At 39.6% G+C, this 22,833-nt stretch overlaps 2 protein-coding genes across 2 annotated transcripts in view; both read right to left on the bottom strand.

Moving 5' to 3' along the window:
- LOC148032321 (aspartyl protease family protein 2-like) overlaps positions 1-21,147 on the bottom strand; it is a 56,177-nt gene extending 35,030 nt beyond the window's left edge. Inside the window, exon 1 of the mRNA XM_087683915.1 lies at positions 21,023-21,147. Within this exon, the coding sequence (XP_087540041.1) occupies positions 21,023-21,147 (125 nt within the window). The remainder of the gene's footprint in view (positions 1-21,022) is intronic.
- A 22-nt stretch (positions 21,148-21,169) lies between these two features.
- LOC148032320 (protein ASPARTIC PROTEASE IN GUARD CELL 1-like) lies at positions 21,170-21,673 on the bottom strand. Its single transcript, XM_087683914.1, has one exon. It carries the CDS (start codon positions 21,671-21,673, stop codon positions 21,170-21,172), a length of 504 nt encoding a protein of 167 aa, XP_087540040.1.
- Between the last annotated feature and the right edge of the window lie 1,160 nt (positions 21,674-22,833).

The raw sequence follows: 22,833 nt of genomic DNA, 5'->3' as shown, positions 1-22,833 counted from the left end.
ATATGCAGCTTCAAAATCAACAGACACAATTATATATGCAACAACAATAGCAATTTCATCAACAACAGTTGTCTCAGCAAAGGCCACTATATTCAGAGCAGGAAAATGCAATCAGCGCGACTAAGGCGATTGAAGCAGTTGAGAATGAGAAGAAGCTATTTGATGGCCGTAATGTTTCAGCTGACTTGAAGACGTATGAGATCAAGATGGGATTTTTTGGAGTACCAACTGGAATTATGAGTAAGTATTTCCTTTGTCTTGTCACACCCGCCTTGAGGGCAAAAGTGATTGATCTTTTTACTCAAAATTCGCATTGGCAATATTTTAAGAAGGCCCTGAAAGAAGAGTATTTCCTTGAGGACTTTGGGATGGCAACACGATGGTCATTCCAAGAGTGGGTCTACATGCCAAACAAAGGTCTAGCTGCTTCAGAGTTGATACGAGAATTTGAAGAAAGGTATAGTCAGCTTGATTCCATTGAACAAAGAGCATTGGATGTTGAGAAAGTTGAGCTTTTCTTGCAACCTGTAGATCTTGCACTTCAGGAAGAATTAGGAGAGCTTCTTGAGGATCGCACGAAGCCTAGGGGTCTTAAAATGGATTGGCAAGATGCCCAGAATGCAATCTCAACTTTGACCAAGAGGAGGATATGGAAGACTTGCCTACAGAATGGATCTATGACACCGACGCCGTCTTCTGCTCCTATGCCTGCTTCTATCCCTGTTATTTCTTCTTTTCCTCTGCTAGTTTCTTGAACTATGCCAGTGCCTACTGTTTCTACTCCTCCTGTTCCTCCTGTTCCAAGACTGATGCTGGCTCCTTCTGCTCCAAAACCATCCACTCCGTCAGTGCCTTCCTCTCTTGATGATATAATCAAAGGCATAACGGATTTGACACTAGAGTCTGTTAAAGCAAAATTGGTGGGAAAATTGAAAGAGAAGTTTGCTTCGACTGCGCCTACTATTTCTTCTAGTGCTCCTACTACACCTAGGAGTGCTCCTAGTGCACCTAGGAGAGATCAAAGATGTATTTGGTGTGATAGTACGGACCATCAACATTGCAGGGATTGTGAATCTTTTCAGGATGCAAGGATGAAGAATCTGGTATTTTGGGGACAAGATGGTAAGATCTGGTTGACTGAAACAGGAGCTCCGCTTGCTACCAACTTTGGGAAAGGCGGAATGAAGAAATTAGTGGATGACATGGCTACGCATACTTCTTATGTGGCAACTAGAGGAGATGCTTCTGCATATGGAGTTCACATTGAGAAAGGATCAGAGAATCAGTCAGCATTATGGACTTATGCTATGGAGACAACAAACAAGGGACAAATTCAGCAAATTGTTTTGACTAGTGCAGGCTCTAGCATCAGATCTGAGACAGGTTGGGATTCACCTGTTGACAGTTACACTATTTATGCCTACTTGGCTAAGTCTCAGGGAGCAGATGTACTTGTTGAGGAGAAGCGTAAGAGGGATGAAGAAAATCCAAATGTAGCTAAAAAGACTAGAGGGGGTGAGTTTGTTACTCCACCTACTATAGGACCGTCTTTGAGACAAGGGCCAGAACGATAGATGGAAGATGCTCAAAAGAAAGAGAAGAGGCAAGAGCCTAGAGAGAGAAAGTAGCCAGGGTTTGGATTGATGCCCGATATTGAGACATCTACGGACATGAAGAAAATCTTTAATGACAAGATACTTGGCAGTGAGGTGACTTTTACTATTTCTCAGGTTTTGGGCATCTCGAAAAGAGAGTTTCAAGATCAGTTTCAAGAGGTCTTGAAGAGGAAAAGACATGCATTGCCTACTACTGATACACAGGGAGTTTTGATTGGGGAGTTGGATGAGGATGAGGGTGAGGTTATGGTTGAGAATGCTTCTGTTTTTCCATAGATAGAGAAGAGGGTTCAGCCTATGCATTATGCTGAAACTGATGAGCCTGTCTTGATACCGCATAGTCACTTTTCGCGGAGTCATTGGGCTAGGGTAGCTACAAAAACGATGGTAAAAATTGGAGAGAAACAGGTGCCTTATGTTGCTTTGGTGGATCATGGTTCAGAGATTAATCTCATAGTTCGTGGAGTTTATGAAAGTAATAGATGGCCTATGGATGTAGAGCATGGGTGGCGTATGAGAGCCGCCAACAACACTGTAGGTGATTTGTATGCTGCCTGTCCCAGTGTCAGGGTTTCTATTGGAGATGTAGAGGAGGATTTCCATTTCTTTGTGCAGGATTCATACTCTTATCCCATAATTCTTAGACAGCCATTCATCATAGAGATGCGCATGGAAACAAAGGTAATGGATGATGGATCTGCTTATGCACGGATTCGCAGTAAAGATGGCATGAGAGGAGTTTAGTTTATGTCTCTGTGTATGAACCATGTTAGCAACAGGGATACTCTTAGAGATGCACCTTTACCCACTGTGAGGGATTCAGGTTTTCATTAGGTACCGTTGTTTCGCAAGACGATGGTGATACAGAGCAAAGGAGATTGGAGTTCTCGCCTCCTGGCAGTAGTGTTTTCTCCTCCAGTTTTGTTGAAATTTCAGCAAACAGTTCGATGAGTTATCAGAAGACTTCTAAGTTGCCTAGAGCTGCCAGGCAGTACATATGCAGGAAGGAGAAAATTTTGAAAAATGCAGGTATTTTAGAGGATGATGAGCATATAGATGGGATGTATGATAGTATGATTTGTGCAGATACGATGACAGAGATGGAAAATATGCTGAAAACTGATATGCAGAGTTGTCACAGTAATGTATTAGTGCAATCCCTGGACATGTTTCATGAAATTGCAGATTTTGTGTCACAGATAGAGTCAGAGGCTGAGGTGACTCAACAAAAAGTGTTGAGTGCTGAAGAAATTCAGCAAACAGAGTTTTCGGCTGATTATGATCAGCTTACAGAGACATAGAGGGCTGAAAACTTTTAGCCAACAGATTTTAGTGTGCTAAAATATTTCAGCATCCAGAGTTTAGGGTTGTTCCTATGCAGTCCATAGAGTGGAGGGCTGAGGATATTCAGCCGCTAGAGTGCAGAATTGCTGATTTACAGCAAGATTTGAGTAATGCAGAGGATCATAATGAAGCTAGGGTTGACACGAAATACAAGACTGTGGATAAGAAGGTGAAGCCAGTAGTTGCACCGCTTCCACCTGACAGTGATCAGCAAATAGAGAGGGCTGCCAAACAGCCAATTTTGAGGAATCCAGAGCATATAGACCATAAATTTTCAGCAGAGACTCTTGCTGAATTAAAATTTGGAAATGGTGATTTCTTGCTACCCACAGAGAAGTAATGCTTTCAGGAGATGCTTGAGCGACATGGAAGGAGGTTTTCTTTTTTCCCGCATGAGATTGGATGTGTGAATCTGGATATTGTTGCTCCTATGGTGATCTTTACTATTCCTTATATTCCATGGAACCTCCGACCTATTCCAGTGCCTAAGGCACACCTGCCAAAGCTGATTGATTTGTTGAATGAGAAAATCAGGATGGGAATCCTAGAGCCTTCATCTGCACCATACTCAAATAGGTGGTTTACGGTTCCAAAGAAGAATGGTACTCTCCGATTTATTCAGGACATGCAGCCAGTAAACAGAGTTACTATCAGGAATGTTGGTATAGGTCCAGTTGTGGATGAGTTTGCAGAAGCATTTGCTGGACGTGCCATCTATTCTTTAGGTGATTATCAGTTTCAGCTAGCTTTGGAAAGCAGGGACATAATCACTATGAGAACTCCTATTGGGCTTGTCGAGATGTGTACCTTGCCTCAAGGTGCCACTAATTCTGTTGCGCATATGATGAATGCCATGCATAAGGTCCTTCGTGATTACATACCTCAACTTACCATGCCTTTCTTAGATGATGTGCCCATTAAGGGGTGTGCAGAAGAAGAGAAGAATGAGAGTCTAAATGAGCAGGGATGCAGATACTTTGTGGCTAATCATATTTCAGCTTGTGAGAAGATTTTGGCTAGGTTAGAAGAAGTGAACTTGACACTATCAGGGCAAAAATCTATTTTTGGAGTAAATGAGGTCGTTATTGTTGGACATGTGTGTGGATATTATGGCAGGAAACCCTCACCTGAGAAGGTGGATGCTATAGGCAAGATTACGGAGTATTGTTCTACCATGTCAGAGGTACGGAGATTCATTGGAGCTTGTGTGTTTTATATGATTTGGATACCCCATTTTGCACATATAGCAGATTGTTTATATCAGCTCCTTCGAAAGGGCCAGAAATTTTATTGGGATGAGAGCCATACTAGAGCCATGCGGAAATTGAAGAAGTTATTGCAGATTGCTCCTCTTAGGAAAGCGGATTATAATTGCAGAAGGCCTATTGTATTGACAGTTGACACTAGTCCAATTGGCATAGGTTGGGCTGTGGGTCTAGATGATGCAGATGGAAACAGGTATGCTGTTCGGTTTGGGGCAAAATTCCTAAACGAGAGATAGAGGAGATATCTGCAAATCAAGAGGGAGTTACTGGGGATTGTTACGGCTCTCAAATGTGACAAGGAGTACTCTATTGGAGCCTCAGTTGTGGTAAACACAGATTACTTGCCATTGATAGGTATGATTACGAGTTGTTCTACTCCAGATATAGCTATGCTGAGATGGATTGCATACATCAAGTCATTAAATCAAGAATTTAAACACATAGTAGGAAAGGATAATCCAGTGTGGCAGATATGCTGTCTAGAGCTAGATATGATGATGAGGAGATACTACTTGCAGAAGAGGATGATGCAGAAATTTCAGCCGCTATAGTTGATCATGTTTGCCATGTCTATGATATTGTGGCTTTCATAGAAGAACTCTATGTTGGAGATTGGTTGTTGCAGATTGGCAAGTACCTTAGTACATTAAGCAAAAGAGATGAATGGACATATGAAGAGTTCAAGAAGACCAGAAGAAAAGCCTATGGTTATTTTCTCAAGGACGGATTTCTTTGGAAGCATCCGAAGAAAAGAGGTGGATTACCCTTGCGGGTTGTCTGCGATAGAGAGACACAGTTACAGGTGATGAGGGAGTTTCACGAGAGTCCTTGGGCTGGTCATAGAGGAGTGTGGGCTACTTATGAGAAAATCAGGGAGAAATATTGGTGGAAAGGCATGTATAGAGATGTTTCTCACTTTGTAGAGACTTGTAGAGACTGCCAGATATATTCGGTAGTGCGTCATCGAGATGAGCTTCATCCGACCTATCCGCTATGTATTCATTATAAGTGGGTAGTTGACTTGGTTACTATGCTTATGGGTCTATGGAAGATGAGATATATTGTTTTGGCTAGAGAGGATCTTACCAATCATATTGAGGGCAGACCTTTGAGAACGAAGACTACTAGTGCAGTGTGTAAGTTCTTATTGGAAGAGATTTTCTGCAGGTATGGTTGTGTGGGTAAGATCATTGGAGATCGCGGTGAATTGGATGCAGATGAAGCTAGGGAGTTTTTCTCTCAACTAAGAATCAAGTTGGCTCTAACCACAACATACAATCTAGAGGGAAATGGGAAGAGTGAAATAGGACATCCGCCGATAGTGAAAGCATTAGCCAAAGCATGCAGAGGAGGGATTGGAGAATGTCCAAGACTTCTACCATTTTCTTTGTGGGCTGATCGTACGACTCACAGTGTTACCATAGGATATATGCCCGCAAAGTTGATGTATGGTCAGAAACTGGTTATGCTGACTGAGACTTGTGCTTTGACTTGGTCAGTTTTACCTTGGCAGGAGGATTTGACGAGAGAGGAGCTCTTAGCTCTTCAGATTCGGCAGTTGGAGAGAAGACCAGAGGATATTCAGCTAGCTATTGATAGGTTGAAGGTTGCTAGACTAAGAACTAAGGACAAGTTTGACAGTAGGCATCGCTTGCGGCCTAGAGCAATAGAAGAGGGAGATTGGGTATTAGTCTTTGATAACAGCCTTGAAAATCAGCATACTGCACTTTGGAAGATGGTGAAAAGATGGTTTGGACCGTACATAGTCAGACATGTCTTTGATAATGCAACATATGAGTTAACAGAATTGGATGGGACAGTGCTTAGAGTGCCTATTGCAGGAAAAAGGATCAAGATTTTCAAGAAAAGAGATGATGAGGATTATGCATTGGAAGAATTTGCAAGAGAAGAGCAACGAGAAGAAACTCCAATAGAAGAGACAGATGATATGACAGATAATCTTGTTGATATACCGGAAATACACAATGAAGAGATTGATTTGTTCATGGATCTTGATGATAATGATCATGGGTAGTTGGCCCATCCGGAGGATGCGCAGGATTAGAGGGGGTGGATGTCGTACTGCTGTGCATCCGAGGTGTAGAATCCACCCAAAAGTTGTGTGTGTGGGATTTGATACTTTGTACATACTTAGTCATTATGTTTGCATTTTTATTCTGCGTGGGTAATATAGTGAAGAGGGGTTTTGCTAGAGGAACTTATCCGTAATGCTCTGGTTTACATGTACGCTAAATGTGACATGCTTGTAGAAGAAGAGGAGTTTTTGATAGATTGGTAACTCGAGATGCAGTCTCATGGGCTACACTTATTTCAGGATATGTAGAATGTGGGCTTCGTAGACAAGTGCTGAACTGTTTGGAACAGAAGCAAGTGGAAGGTCTGACTGTGGAAGCTGTCATGTTTGTCAAGGGGTTAAGGCTTCTGGTGCCAATGGAACCTTAGAAATAGGAGAAGTCTTGCATGCTGAAGCAACCAAAAGAGGTGGAGTAAAGTGATGGATAATTCAAAGTTTCATTGTCTTCTACTCTCCAAGTACTCAAGTTCATTGAAGAAAATCGCATTGGATGGCAACAAAATTGTTTGCACCAAAGTACTCGAGGTTCCAAGGTAAAGCAGTCTTGGCTGACTTGTGATGTGGGTTAGAGCATCAAGATGAAGGCTTGTATGCTTTTCTAGAGGCCACTTTTCTAGGGCCTATTGTGGAAGGATTGAATGTCTGGGGAAAGAAAAAAAAATAAAGCCATGGATGGCTATTTTCAAATGGGGCTTTTTGGGGGGAAAGAAAAAGCTTGCGAATCAGAGGATCTCGGTAACTTCGAAGGGGAGTTCAGGATGAAGTCTTCAAAAAAAAGCATAAGGAAAGGAAATTGAAGACGGTGGATGAGGAGGCGAAGAACAGCTGACCTGATGCTTCCTTCTTGAGGACTAGCTACAACTTGTCTCTGCGCATTGTCAATTGCGTCTATCAAGAAGGACTGTTCTGTGACATCCTAACAACGACAGAGAGGAGGAATAAGGAACGTTGGGTTGTAATGGTGAAGAAAAACGTCAATGTAGTGATGCAAGAACTGGTAACAAAGAGACAATAGAAGAGTGGGAGTTGATGACAATGTGCCATAGAGAGCCAAAAGGGAAGTCAACCTGCGTAGCTGCTAAGATCACCCACTTACCTACTTTGATAACACAATTCTGGCTGGCAAACATCCGCTGAGAAAAAAAAACAGAGCGATAGCACAAGTAGAGGAAAGGAGACGCAGGAGAGCTCGAATGAAGACGAAGGCGAGACAGTTGTTCTAACATCTAGCGAAAGGTGAAGGAATTGGCAGTTTCGTTGGACTTTGATGGCGGACAGAAGCTACTAGTACAATACATGAGAGGATTAGAAATGCCATTCAGCTGTGGGTGATGAAGAAAAAGCATCTTTGGAAGACTGCAACGACGGATGACATGAAGCTCGGAAGAAACAAAGAGAGATCTTTGGTGACAATCAGAGGATGCTGCGAAAATTAAGGTGACGATCGATGAAGGAGGAGAAGCTCTGACAATCTTTATTGACCTGAAGGTCCTCCGTGTTGTCGAAGCCTTCTGAGGTGGATGTCTGCATTAGAAGGTGGTGAATCAAGCTGATTAGGGGCGTGTCCATGCCCTGTTATATTTATAAGCGTAATAAGACAACTATTATGCAGAGAATGGAAACTTTAGTGGCAACAAGCTCTTTGAAAAAAATCATATGTGTACATTGATAAGGTGCTGAAGCAGGTGGTAAAATGAAACAACAGTATTTATGTTGAAGTGAAAATACTCAATTTGCTAAAAGCTTTTTGTCAGTTGTATATTGTATACTGCATGCCTATTGTATGTTTACTGAGAGAAATTGCTGAGACAAATATAGAACCAGGAAAGATTCTCAAGGATGTAAAAGTCAGAATGCAGAATTACATGACTGGTTAGGTGGGAAAAGTTTAAACATATCAGACTGAAATTACGGTGTCTTGCAGAAAAGATGACATGACACATGTAGGAAATTCTGTCAAGAAGAACAACTCTCTTATGCATTACAATTTATGGACTGCATGGTCCAACAAGGGCATAATGTCTCTTCTAGAATTGCATTTTGCCTTATACAAGGTTGTATAGGAAAGAAAGACCTGCTTACAGTTTGCTAGATGAAGATGCTCTTGTTGATATGTATGCTAAATGTGGGAGCCTAGAGAATGGATAAGTTGTCCAGCAAAACCTGATCTTGCTTGATTGATCTTCTATCCTGGATTTAGTCAAGGACCTCTGTGGTCGCGATTTTGCTTTGAAAATCCTTCGACAGCGTGTATATGTGCGTCTATTGCGCGTCTATATTTGCATGTAAATTCATTTTTACATGCGATTATAGATGTGACAATGTAGACGCACAAAAAGACGGGCAAATAGACGCGCCCGTCAGATTTTCTCTATATTCAAAAATTGCGTCTAAAAGTGCGTCTATGAGGCCTTTTTGTTGTAGTGCAGTGGAAGACGAGTTTCAGCTGCATGGATTTTTCCCTCTTTCCAAAAGAGGAGCTTCTTTGCTTCACCCTCATGGAAGGCAGAACACTCCCTCTTGTCATGTTGTTGGCTGTCTCACCAAATATAGTGCCTCTTAAAGCCTTCTCTCATGGGCCTTTGAGTTGATGATCATCCTTAATCTTCAACTTTGACATCTAGCTTCTCTACTTTGAAACTAGTTTCTATAAGATTCAAATTAAGGTCATGCATGCTTTTAATAAGTTCTTCCATGACATCATTTTTAGAAGGAACAAAAGAAAAAAGAGTTGGTTGATTAGACAAAGGAATAGGGGATTTTGAAGGTGAAACAAGCTCCATCATTGGAGTTGTTGAAGTTAAAGTAGAGCCCAATCTTAGTCACATACGCTCTCTTCAAGTGATCATGTTAACTGTATCAGTAACATCTGTCCATGCAGTCTTCACTCCTGATTCGGAGGTAGCATCTTCTAGGCGATTAGCAAGCTTTTCTTGCAGAATGGGATCTGCAGCCTTAAGGAATAATTCAATCTTCTGACCTTCCATACTTTTTTTGTCTTTAGCATCAAGTTGTCCAAATTTACTTTCAAATTCATAGTATAGAGCTGTTGCAGCTAAACCTTTGTTGGGTTTTTCAACCCATTCAATGAAACTTTTCTTCGTCATAAGGCCAGAGTCCTAAGAAGAATTCTTCGCGTAGGGATTTTTTGAATGTAGCCCAACCTGCATCTCGTTGCAAAAGACCATGGATTTTTTCTTGAAGACCATGCTTGGCTAATCTGGCAAAATTACGGCTCCATGCATGTTGCGGTACACTAAAAAAGAGCATTTTCTCAACATACAAATGAATGAAAACATAGACATTTTGACCATTACATTGTTTTAATTCATGCCCAACTTCTTCTAGGGCCTTGATAGCTGTGGAATCAATCTTCTCTTCTTCTTTCCTTTGTTGTTGTTGTTGTAACATTTGGATTTGTTGTTGTTGAGTCTACTGCAGTAGGCGCACCAATCGTTATAGAGTATCTCCTGAAGAATCCCCCATCTTAGAGTTCTCTTACACCAGCCTTCACGTCTGGTTCACCAATGTGGTAGTGCATAGGATTGAAGGTTACCACAGGGGTTTGGCAAGAGAAGAATGTATGGGCGTTCAAGAGCTTACACTCCATAGATGGTAGAGATAAGAGAAGGGTTGAAGGTTTCAAGCCAAGTAATTCTTGAAGATAAGTGACAGCAGGGTGAAGGTAGATTCAAGGAGAGGAGTAGACGGAAGAGAAGGGGTTTGAAGAGATTGAAGATGTAAAAGAATACTTCAAAAAAGAATTAAAAAATATAGAAGAATACTAACATCGATGAAGCTTGTCAGTTTCTTTCAACATTATGAGAAAATATAACTCTAATAGATAAAAACATATACAAAATAATACCTTCCTCTATGGTGCTCGGATCGCCAATCTGATCCTTTCAATGGCTCCAAAAGGGAGGTTAAATACCATAACACTAGGCCAAAATCTTACCGGATCACTCCTTCTTCATCTCCCACTTTCGAAGTGTTGTTCACTTCCTAAAAACAGCGATCGCGCGTCGCGCGATCTCGCTAATCTCTCTTTTTACATAAAATCCTCTCAACTTAGCTGAAAGCTACATGCTTTCTTTTATATATCATCTTAATCTAGAAGTTGTCTATAGTTTTGTAGAGTTTTTACAAGAGATAATATCTAGAATATTAAAAATTGACTAAAATCTAATATTTTTGAACCGTGGACACTAACACTAATGTCTAAAATGGCATTGGCTCTCTAAATCTAAAAGGAAGCCACACTCTAGATTTTTTTACATAGTGTGTGCATAGCGGCATGACAACGTAGCTAGTGACTCACTGTTGTATGCGTCATTCTCATGTTTTGTATGTGGATTTCATTTTTCGAGCACCTCTTTGATTTCTCTTTCTTTGCAGTTTTTTTTTTTTGTCTTGTGTTTAGTAGTTTATTTTAGCACTTGTCTATGTTTATGTTCTGCTGCACCACTTCTGACATGGTATTAGAATATAGGATCTCATTTCTAATTACAAATTTTTTACTGATTACGAGTCTTTCTTCCCGCCCTGCTCATTACGCCTGCATTTTTTAGATCAGCAACCTACGATTTTAGCCTGCGCTTGGATTTAGTGCATAATCTCGTCAGTTTGCTGCATTAAATGCTCAACGAGCTTGTGTTTTTTATTTTCTCTCCTTAACCATGGCTAGGAAATTGTTTAAACAGGTCGTTTTTGTTGTTTTTGGTGGTTGTTGACTGATTTTTCCTCATTTTGTAGTAGTTGGACTTTGTTTTTTATTAGCATTCTGGTTACACTACATGTGAACTATCATTTCATGAAGTCTTTGTTGCTAGTTTTGTTGTATTCCCTCTCTATATACCCTCTCTCCTCTATCTTCTCTTCTTTTCCTCTCCAGATGGCTCCTGCGTTGTCGTGCCATTGCGCGTCCACCATTGCGGACCTGAGGGCAGAGTTTTTTTTTGCCAGAAATTTAAACTCATTAGTCAGCATCATTAGGAATTTTATTTCCGTTGTGTGTGTCTTTTTGTTTTCATTTTGCATGATGCATGAGCACATGTAGATAGGATAGTCACAGTTCTATGATGCATCCATAATTTTCGTGTGAGCATCACGTGATTGGTTGCATAGAATGGATTTCATATTGTATGTCTTCTTTAAATCATGAATGATTAAGCACAAAGTTCTATTTTAAAATATATTTCTATTAGGACACGATGTATGAATCAAAGGAGGAAGTGATGGCAATGTGAAGTTGACAATTGAGAGAGGAAAACAAGAAGCAAGAAATTAAGATAGTATTCACATCTTTCAAGAAACAATGTAAGGGTTCCCACTATGGTGGAGCAATGTTTATTGGACATTCTATTAGAGCTTCATGTTATATGAATTCTCTTTTTTGAATACTTAAAGAGGATACTATTTGGGTATCATATGAACTACATCGAATGCATCAAAGAAGATTATAAATCCTCTCGCAAATTGGAGATATTGGTAATTACAAGACCACATAAAATGCTATCATGAAGTATGATGATAATATTCACAAGGAGTTGCATAGAAATATTGTGCTTGGTGGAGGGGAATTGTTGATCCTATGAGCAAGGAGATAACTGTAGCTTTGCTAAATGATGAAGGTTGGAAAGCAATTCTCTAATTGAAGAAATTCAGAAGGATGTAGCTGAGAGGATATTTAAAAAAACATATTGTTATGGAATGGGCCTTCACAAAAGTTTAGAAAATGTAGAAATGCAAGAAGCATGACCTTGAAGGAAAGGACTATGCAAGCAATCCTTTGCCGTCCAATTTTGCAGAATCTCCAATTGTACTACACTTCAAGCCAATGGATTAAGAGGAAATGCCAATTGGAAAATATGAAGAGCTTATACAGAAAACAACAAGGCCTTGTACTATGCTAGATTAGAATGACTCAAGAATGAAATTTGATAAGTAAGAAGATGATTGGTGAATCTTGGGGGACGTCAAGCTTATGTGCAATTACAAACTACAATGTGTTAGTGTGCTAAAGGAACAATCTTCAAGAAGAACTGCAAGATATCTAAGGAGGCAATGAGGCTTGTCTAGAACTCTACTCTTCATTTTGGAGCAATGTGTAGTAAGTTGATGGTTGCTCTCAAACAAAGATGACATGGAGGCCTAATCAGTGGGATAGGAAGGCAACAAAGGAGAATAGCTTTGGGAAAAAGCTTTTAAAACTCTTAAGCATTTATAAGAAAAGCTACGAGATTTTTGGACACCATGTGCTACGGATTGGACGAAGATTGATATATGGGCACGCTATAACTAGTCCAAGGAGGAGGGGACGATCTCACAGGGGGGCAAAGACACTCAACTGATTGGCTTCTGCAGTGCCGGCTATGTACTTTTGACCTTGTTTTGTAACAAGCAGACCCAATTGCTAGTGGAACAAGTCGTGGACCTGCATAAAAAGGAGCGTGAATGAACCTTACTAGTTTGGATAAGATGTTGTAGTGGCTTTGCCAATATACATATGGATGGGAAATTGTACTCTAAAAGGCCTTTCCCATGGTGGATGGAATTGTACACTAAAATTTCATCAATTCACTGATATAAAATATAGATGTTTAAAACAAAAATCTTGAAAATGATATAGACAAAGCTTCAAAGGACATACAATTGTAGGAGGAGGTGCTATCAATAAAGAAATGGATACAGGAAAGCTTCTAAAGCCAATGGCGCTTGGTAGAGATCACCTTGAACCAGTCCACCTAACATATCATCATTCCAAGAATCATTGAATCAAGCCACATCATCATTATCATCATTGTAGTCAGCAAAGGAGGCAACAATATCGATAGCATCATTACTATGATCAGCAAAAGGAGTAAACTGCAATGTACAAGTACACAGTACCCTACTTTGAGCTAGCTTGTGGATCATCTCTCGGTTGTGTTTCCAACATACCCTCATGCCCCCATTGTCATCGCTTACACCGTCTCGAGTAGTTTATACTACTGGTTGCCACCATAATTGACTTAGAAAAACTTCATGGACTTGTGCCATTATCTTTGAAAATGCATTTTTTAAAAATTTGTTGAAGTATGGATTCAAGGATGTAAAGTGTATGTTCATGCTTTGATTTGATTAAGCTTTGGATTTGTACTAGAAAATCCCATCTCGCATAGAATCTCTACAACGAGTGACTTTCATGAACTCCCACATGTATTATTTCATGCGATATTTGGTGAACCCGATGTGAAAGTGTCGCTTATCATCATCGAGATGGGAGACTCTTTGAATAATTCACCTTCATCATCAACAGTCTCTTTCTTTTCAACCAATGAGATGAAGACTTTGTTACAAACTCTTTCTTCAACCATTATGATGCAAAACCAACACATGGAATTATCTATATAGCAGTAGCAACAGTTGCATCAACAGCAGTTGGATCAACAACAATTGTTGCATCAAGAACAGGAGCATACGCATGGTGTGACCAACGCGATCGAGGCTGTGGTTAGTGAGTGAAAATTATTTGATGGCCAGAATGTTTCAGCCTACATTAAATCCTTTAAAAGCAAGATGCACTTCTTTGGAGTTTTGAATAACTAGAGTGAATTCTTCTTATGGCTTGTCACGCCTACTTTGCGGGTTAGGGTTACAGATTTTTTTGTATAGGACACTAACTAGGATGCTTTCAAAAAGTGCTAAAAAATGAATATGTTCTGAAGGATTACAGTATCGCTACGTGAAAGACATTCAGAGAGTGGGTTTATCAGCCCAAAAAAGGACTTTTTGCCTCTGAATTGTCGCAAGAGTTTGAAGAGATATACAACCAGATGGATGCACTAGAGCAAAGAGCTATGAACTCAGAGAAAGTGGATCCATAGCCGTTAGTTGCTGGTTGGGATCAAGGTACTCTCCACAACCTTAGGCTTTCCTTCTCCCTCATCTTAGGACGACATGTTTTTTATTTTCCTTTAATAACCTACTTTCTCTTTGTTAAAGTGTTCACACTCTTTATTTGAGAGTTATTTTTGCATCACTACTCTTCCTTCTCCTTCGTTGACTCTTTTTTCCTATTGAGACTGCATCCAGGTTACCAGATCTAGGTAATGAAATACTAGCTTGCTTTGTTTAGGCTCGTGCCATGACGTTTATGGGGATGGGTGTCAGAGTATCTTGCCTTTGAGAATCTCTTGATAAAGAGATCCTTTAGATCATTGAAATTATTACATTTGATATTGTTTAGAATGATAAGCCATGTTCCTTGTCTCTTGAGCAAAGATCGAATGGTTACGCCCATTGAGTGGAATTTAGCCTCGCACACCTACTCAAATTGCTTGATGAAATGATAAAGGTCATTTTTTGCTTGATATTTGTCAAGTTGCTTGGCAACTATGGGTATCTTTGTTTGGCTCTTCGTATTTGAGGTAACTCCAACTAGCGATAATGCTACCAAGGCTACTCCACTTTGCTCGGCACTAGTATTGTCTAGTAATAGCTTCATGAGTAGCTCTCTCAATGTAAGATCAACTTCTAAGACTCTCTCTCTATTGGCATTTCCTCCCATTCTATTTCTACTTGAGATGGCTAGTATATTGTGAACCTTGTTGATCTCTCTCTCCTCACATGACCTCTAAGCATGTTACTCCTGGTTATACCTCACTATGTGCTGTAGTGTGATCCTTCCAAGACTCCTCTCATTCTCAAGATCGATTATGATATTAGTTGTAGGTCTTTCATGATGTGTCATCCTTGTTTTTTGGTCATACTATGTGATAAGTCACTGGATTTCATCCGAGTACCCCTACTACATTAAGATCAAGGTCATTCTCGCTTGAACTGGTACCAACCATGGTGGTTGTCTCTTGAACCACTAGTATTTCTATGAGGTTGACTAGGCATGTGCCTCTAATCTTGGTTAGTCCTTCCCTCAACGGTCTTATGGTTCTATCTTCCCAAGATAGTGTCTTTGGTGTCTTGAATCACTCGTGTGATTTCTTGGGTTGCACTCCTACTAGTGCGTTTATTTCTCAGCTTAATCCCCTTGAGTGTATTCCTTGTTAATCCAATCAATCTATAAGTATATACACTTATGCTTTTAAGTGGTGCAACTCGATGTGAGTTGTGCTTAGGCTTTCCAATTTTCACATGCACTGAAGTGTTTCTAATGCACGATGCAACCTTCAATGAAATCAATCACATCCACACTTTTACCCATCAATTTCATGCACTTGTAGCTCTTTCGCATGAATCGTGATTACTCCTAGCTATGAATTTTGGGTTCTTCATGGGTTTTGATACATAGTTTGATGGGTGATCAACCCCAGGCAGTCGAATTGAGTCTCTACTAAGGAGCAAGTAGCCAGTGGTTGGTAGTTTAAATCACTCCATGATTGTTACATTAAAGTTCTAGTGAAAATGAGCTCTACGGTCTCATATGAATGTCTGAATTCAAACTTCGATTGCAGGGCTAGCTAGATGTTGACATGAGCAGGTCACGCAGTGGTCAAAATTCTTAAAAATTATGTTCTGGACAACTTCTCAGAGTAGTAGGTTTGCCTATCCAAGTCCTAGACTCGGCTGTCTAAGGGGACTTTGTGATCATCTGAGTGATCAAAGATTCAGACTCAGATGAGTGGTGCTCATCTGTGTGTCTAAGTGAGGTTGTTTGAGTTCGAGTATCTGAGTGGACTTGTCCCAATGTTAGAGTGTCCAAGTGGACTTGTTTGAGTTTGAGTGTTCGGGTGGACTTGTGCGAGTTCGAGTGGGACTAAAGTTACTTAGGTGTCCGAGGGTGGCCTTTCCAATAGAGAGAGGTGATCAAGGTAATGAAGCCTTTAAAATGCAAAGGGAACCCTATTCTTCAAAGATGCAAGGTTTGCTTCACTTTCAATATCTTAAGAATTAGTGGTTTGCATAAATTTTGTATTTGGTCATTTAGATCTTATTTATTATTTTAGCTATTTAGATCCAAGATGGTACGCATTATTTAGAGTTTCATGATTTGTCTGTATTTAGATATGTAGCTTAAACACTAAAAAACTAAATAAGCCCATATGTAAACATCTCCTTAAACGTCTCTAAATGCTTTGGTTAAATGTTTGGGTAAATGGCTACTTTAATTTTAATGCCTATTTAAACATGACTCTATAAAGGCACGTGTGTCTTGATCATGTTTTTGTGCACATTAGGACAATATGAGAGCCTTAGTAGTGCCACTTTGTGTCATATAATTGATATCAAAAGGCATCACTATCCACATTGCTTCGATGCAAAGCTTATTTTGAACTTGTGGGTAAGTCATAGATACCCTAGGCCCACTATCCCTTATATTGTTTCCATGAGTGTTCAAGGTGAAAATGCACATGTATTAGGCTCTTATGCTTCTAATAGGGCATATACACTTGCATCTTATATATAGGTGTATAACCCATCCGTGTTTGTTACACCTTATCCCTATCTCATAGAACTCTACCATTTACACATCCACATCAACCCTCAAATAGATCCATACCACCTCTTGTAAGTTAAATACTTTGCACCTACCAATGTACACATGCACATCTATTTAAACAACTTAAATCTAGGCAAGAACTCGAGGGGTCATTTATGAATATATATGCATATCATGTGAATTTAACATAATAGATTTTTCAAGTACTATTTTAAACCATTTTCTACATATAGATAGGTGCATCAAGAGTCCTAAGGCCATCATAGCCTAGAGTCCAACAAGATTTTGAAAAATACCTTAAGTTGAAAGATCCATTATCTCCTTCCATCTACATTTATTGGGTTCTCAAAGCATATAGGACATCCAACACCATAGCCTAGAGTCTTAAGGTACTTTAAACCACAAGGCCAATTGCTTCTTGATGAGATGAAACTAGAGTCACCCAAGTTGGTGCCTTGCCCACAACTCATAGTAGCTCCTAAGCCACACCACGAGTGTTAGAAGTTCCTAGGATATATAAAACGTATGTAGAGAATCTAGTCTTCATCATAGGAAGTCAAGAACAATCCCTTAGGCATGTGCCTCCCTTGAAGTTATCCTTGGTAATGTAGTCCCTTATGAACTCCAAAAATCAATTACAGTTAGGTTCTCTAATGACCACATTACCTCAAAAGGATTACATCTAGCCTAGATGAATACCATCCACTAGATATAAGGTGTAGCATATGGCACAAGAAAACTCGATTGATTGGTAGATGATTGCTTATACAATGCTTACATGCCTCACCTCCCTTATACACATTAGGTTACAAGAGTGATAGGTTAGGATTGCATGTAAAATATCCATTGTATTTTGAGAAAAGTTGAGACTAAGAAAACGGTCCTCAAGTGGAACTCTTAGCGAAGGTCACATTGCAACCATTGAAAAGCTTATTAGACTTGCTCGTAAGAGAAAAACCATGTGTCTTTGGGTTCAATGCATTTCCCTCTAGAATACAAAAACATGTATAGGCACAAGAATGTGGTAAGGATATTATAAACCATGATTAAGACTGATTAAAAAGGCCTATCGTAGCCCACCTTATCTTCTACATATTGTTGGAGTGCTCATGCATGCCAAAAAATTGCATGTAGAACATTCCAAACCTCCTCTGCCATGATTGTAATATGCAAAGAAGTGTTATTGATCTACTCTAGTCAGTTCATGTGTAAGATTGGGCTATGCTTTTTATTACTTTGTATTTTAGGCATTGTATGGTGGTCATCGTAGTGATTATTTATGCATTTATTGTTGGCTAACAAACAACCATATTTGAAATATTTTGGGCCTATTTATGGCTCCTCTTCCTTCATTCAATCATCATAAATTTTTAGGTGATCTTCTAGTTGGAGAGAGGAGCCAATGCCGATGGTCACGTAGGTTGTGACTCACTATTGTATGTGTCATTCTCATGTTTGGTATGTGGATTCCATTTCCCGAGCACCTCTCTGATTTCTCTTTCTTTGCAGTATTTCTTTATTTTTTCGTCTTGTGTTTATTAGTTTATTTTAGCACTCCTCTATGCTTTTGTTCTGCTACACCACTTCTCACATGGTATTAGATTATAGGATCTCAGTTCTAATTACAATTTTTCTAATGATTACAAGTATTTCTTCCCGCCTTGTTGATCAGGCTTGCATTTTTCAGATCAGCAATCTATGTTTTTAGCATGCGCTTGGATTCATCACATAATCTCGTCAGTTTGGCAGAGACTCTGAGAAGCCAATAAGGTGTGCAATGAGAAGCCCAAGCTGATTTTGTTGCAACACTCCCTTTGTCTTGCTTTCAAAAGACATTGTCTACCCTTTTGTTGATTATTTATTATAATCATTGGTTCTCTTTTTATCATCCTCTTTTCACGATTTGGCCACATTCTGTACCATGGTTTTCTTCTCGATGTAGATCCAAAATATCATTTGTCTTCCTTGAAAGATAGTAGCAACCCCTACTCAAGGTTCTCATGGGCCCACCATAATTTGTTTCTTCTTTGCTTCTCCAGGAGTAGGTCCCCCCTATTTGTTTTGTTTAGGACCCTGTGGCTTGATGATGCATAGTGGAATTATCATACAACTGGCAAGAGGTTGACAAACTATTGAAGCTTCAATTGAGAAACATATACCTTAGTTATTTACATATTAGTAGAAACATGCAAAAAATTGACTATTGAATACATTGGATGCAGATTGAGGAGCAACTATACCAATAGAACTGCCCATTTCTCATGTCCTTTCTTCCTAGAAAATTAAAGTAGATCCAAGCGCACATAATCTACCTTGAATAAACACGATTGCTTTTCAGGTCTCCGTTAGTACATGAAATTCTATGGGATTTGTTTTATCTCCTAACACTATAATATTGAAGTGATTGAGGTACTCTTCACAAAACACATAGGCACAAGTCGTCCAAAAGCTCACATGCCATAACTAGAATCAAACTATGTTCCTATTTTGTGTGCAACCATTTTTTTTCTCTATGATGTATTTTGATTGGTGTAATTCAAATCTCTTTGTGGCATCTTTGATAATTGCATCGTGTGAGATGTATTCTCATCACTATATTCGAATTATATACATTTTATACTTGTAAGTTGGATAAGATTTTAGCCCCTACAAGATAACAAGCGTGATTTGTGAGTAGACTTGGAATGGTTCTCTCTATGATCTTGGTTAGACATACTAGGTTATGAATAGACTTGGAATGGTGCTCTCTTGGTTGGATGTATTAGGTTATGGATGTAAAGAGGGAAAGCTAACTTGTGGACCTCATCAGCTTGAGAAAAGTTGCTACCTTAGGAAGATTTCATGAACATCCATACAAACAAACACCTTAGAATGCATAAACCAAAAGCAATAAAAGGTAGATCAAACATGATTTGGGCACATTTTCTTTCAAATTTGTCTGGATACTTGCATACATTTGATCGGTGCTGCCAATAGCTAGCCACTCCTTTTTTGTGTACCACAAAAAGCTATCCAAACACCTCTTCCTTATCAAATTCAACAACACTAAGATAGTTCTATCCCCCATTTGATAATTGCTACCTCAATTAATAGCTTTGTTGCACACATCTGTCCCCAAATGAATATAAAATGGCCCTTAGTCATTCTAGAGCATCAATCCAAATGGCAAATTTTTTTGTCTTAATTTTATGCTTAGACCCCTTACGAACTACATGGACATCGCTAAAAAATGGATGTTTGCTAACATTGTCCCTCTAGACTAAGTTGTGATAAAGAAGAAAAAGTGGAGTTCTTGTCTATGGCTAAGGCCCCAACCCACACTTATAACTCCAGCCTTACATTCATTTGGAGAATTATTCTATCACCATGACTATCAGCTAAGCCATCACAATGGAGCTATGTTGCGTTGCATTTTGTATTTTTCTTTTCATGGTTATAATAGTCATAGAGTGTAACTCCAACATTTTAGGGACCTCTAAAAGTTAGTCCTCCATAAGAGGCCCTACTAGGAGATCCCAAGGTTGTTTGAGTTATCTAGAGTATACAACGTATGTATCCTGCCATTTTAAGAAATGCAAAAGGAAGAAAGAGCAATAGGATATCTCAAAAAAATCAAATCATTTTAACCATCTAGGTCATTAGTCCAAACACTACAACAATTCAAAAGCTTGATTGTTTCTCACCAAAGGCTCATAGGGTGCCTGACCAGGATTATATTTACATTGGCATGTCCAAGCTTGCAAGGGTGAGTATTTTACTATTGCTCTTAAATTAACCATGAGGTATAGACCAATTCATGCGAGGCATGCATGAAAACCTATAAGGTTTTTAATCCAAACATGTTCTTGTATACACTTATATTGGGAATTTTGACATAACGTAAGAAATAGTCTATATTGACCTTTAATTCCCTACTATTAGATGTGGGGAATGTCATTCCCTAGTTGTATATAGGGAATACATGCATACACATATAGGAAATATTTTCCTACATTTTACAAGATTTCCTATATAGGGATTGACTAAAAGTCCCTTGTGTATATATAGCTCTAGTGGTGCAGCGTAGGAGCGAGATCGAAGCGAGAGAACGAGATTTCACCAACATTAATCTACATAGACCCACACATCGTCCATTCCATTCCACCTGATCAGCAGGAATGAGAACTCATATCCATCTATCAAGCCAGGTAATGAGCAGGATTGATATTCGATTTTAGAAAGAATGTCAGAACTTTTCTTTCTTTGGAAATAATATTCTGTTTACATGAAGGAGGACAAGGCTCCACCGACAATTCGGCAGAGACTCTGAGAAGCCAGTAAGGTGTGCAATGAATTAGAGAGTCTAGGTGCATTGGTGCGGTGCGACACCAAGCCTAGCACCGGCTGCATCGTAGAGAATGCGGAAGCCTTGCTATTGGACGTTGCCGATGATGGAGAAGGACATGGCATCAGGGGCAGGGGCGAATGCGAGACATAGCTTCCTCGTGGAGGGGGGGTTTCCGTCCGCGGTGCTCGCCCAGTCGTCTAGCCAGACGAGGACATTGGAGGGAGGTAGCTCGAGGTCGAGGCCACCTGCAAAGTGAAGCACGACACGTGGAATAGGGAGAGGCTGATCGTGCAGAGGTTGAGCACGTAGCTGGGTGTGGGTGGTGTCGAAGCAGGTGTCGAGGAAGGATCCAGTGTCAACAGGCGACGCGTGGCCGAGGTGGGGCGCGACTTCACGGACAAAGGCGGTGTGAAGAGCCGCATAAGCAGGAGGGGGAAGGCGGGAGATGGCGACTTCGGAGTCGAGGATAACGGTGCGGCTGTCGATTTGGAAGGCGGAGGGGGCGATGGGGAGGAGGGAGGAGCCAACGGTGATGCCGGTGAGAAAGACATAGTAGAAGGTCCGGAGATCACAAGGAGCTTTAAACATGTTTCCATATAGTAAAAGAAGAGAGATTTTCTAGATACTTATCAAAGTATCTAGAAAAAGTCTCAACTAGTAGAAGTTGAACACTTTACAAGTTAGTGATCTAGTAAAATATTTTTATATAGAATATTTTTAAAATTCCTAGTTGATGATCTAGTAAAATATTCCTAGATAAGAAAACTAGTTGAAACCATAGATATAGTAAATTTTTCCTATACAAGAAAACTAGACGAAACCATTAATACAAGCCATTATCACACCAATATATCATGTTAAGAAAACTAATCACGATTTATTTACAATGTTGTATTGTTAGCAATAGAATTGTGATTGAATCCACTAAAAAAGTTGTCTTGAACACTACATTCTCTCTACTTCACCATGTTCTACAGTACCTAAGGTAGATCTAGAGTTGTCATTCTCTTCGGATCTGCTCCACCATTAAAAAATCAAGTCTTGTTAGCTCTTCTTAAGCCTCCCTTCCTTTTTTTTGAAATCTAGATCCTTGCTGCTTCAGCAACAATGTTGTCTCGAGATTCGTTTTGTGCTTACAATCAACAAGGATATCAAAAGGCTCAAACATGTACATAGCGAAAAAAGCTCAGAGCAATAAGAGAAGACCTACCATTTTTAGCAGACTTCCTTCCCTTTGATCCTAAAATCATTGCAATCTCCCATAGCTCCACAATATAGATCTACTGTATTGGTTGTATGCTTCAAACCCTGTATCCTATCCACAACAAGACAAATAATGAAATGACATTTAAATTATTTGCTCATGGAATCATATTGTATCATACTTACTAATCGGGATAAATGTAATGCCCATCCAAATCAATGCATACTCTTGTGGGAATATGAAATGCTATCTAGACTCTCAAACAATAAGATTTACCAAACACATATGCTAGTGTTGAGTTTTCCCACAAGATAGGAATCCAATAGATTGAAGTATCATACCAAGTCAAATTGATTTAGCTTACCAGTATATGTAAATAGGATATCAAAACCTTGAATTTACATTCTTCATTTTCAATGTTTTAGCAAGTTGTTTAAATAGGTGGATGAAACATACAGATCCATCAAGCTCAAACTTCAACCAATCTAGCCTTTTATTGGCCTTGCTACAACCAAAGTAGCAAGAGGTGCATCTAATGTAAGAG

The sequence above is a fragment of the Lygodium microphyllum genome, chromosome 8 (assembly GCF_053477565.2).
Source record: "Lygodium microphyllum isolate KBCC chromosome 8, Lygodium_microphyllum_v1.1.10, whole genome shotgun sequence".
NCBI classification, from domain to species: Eukaryota; Viridiplantae; Streptophyta; class Polypodiopsida; order Schizaeales; family Lygodiaceae; genus Lygodium; species Lygodium microphyllum.
Note: the sequence above shows the minus strand (reverse complement) of the source record. Positions and strands in the feature narration are given on the sequence as shown.

Excerpts from the sequence above, each read along its gene's own strand:
- LOC148032320 (XM_087683914.1), bottom strand. The coding sequence starts at position 21,673 with ATGTTTAAAGCTCCTTGTGATCTCCGGACCTTCTACTATGTCTTTCTC.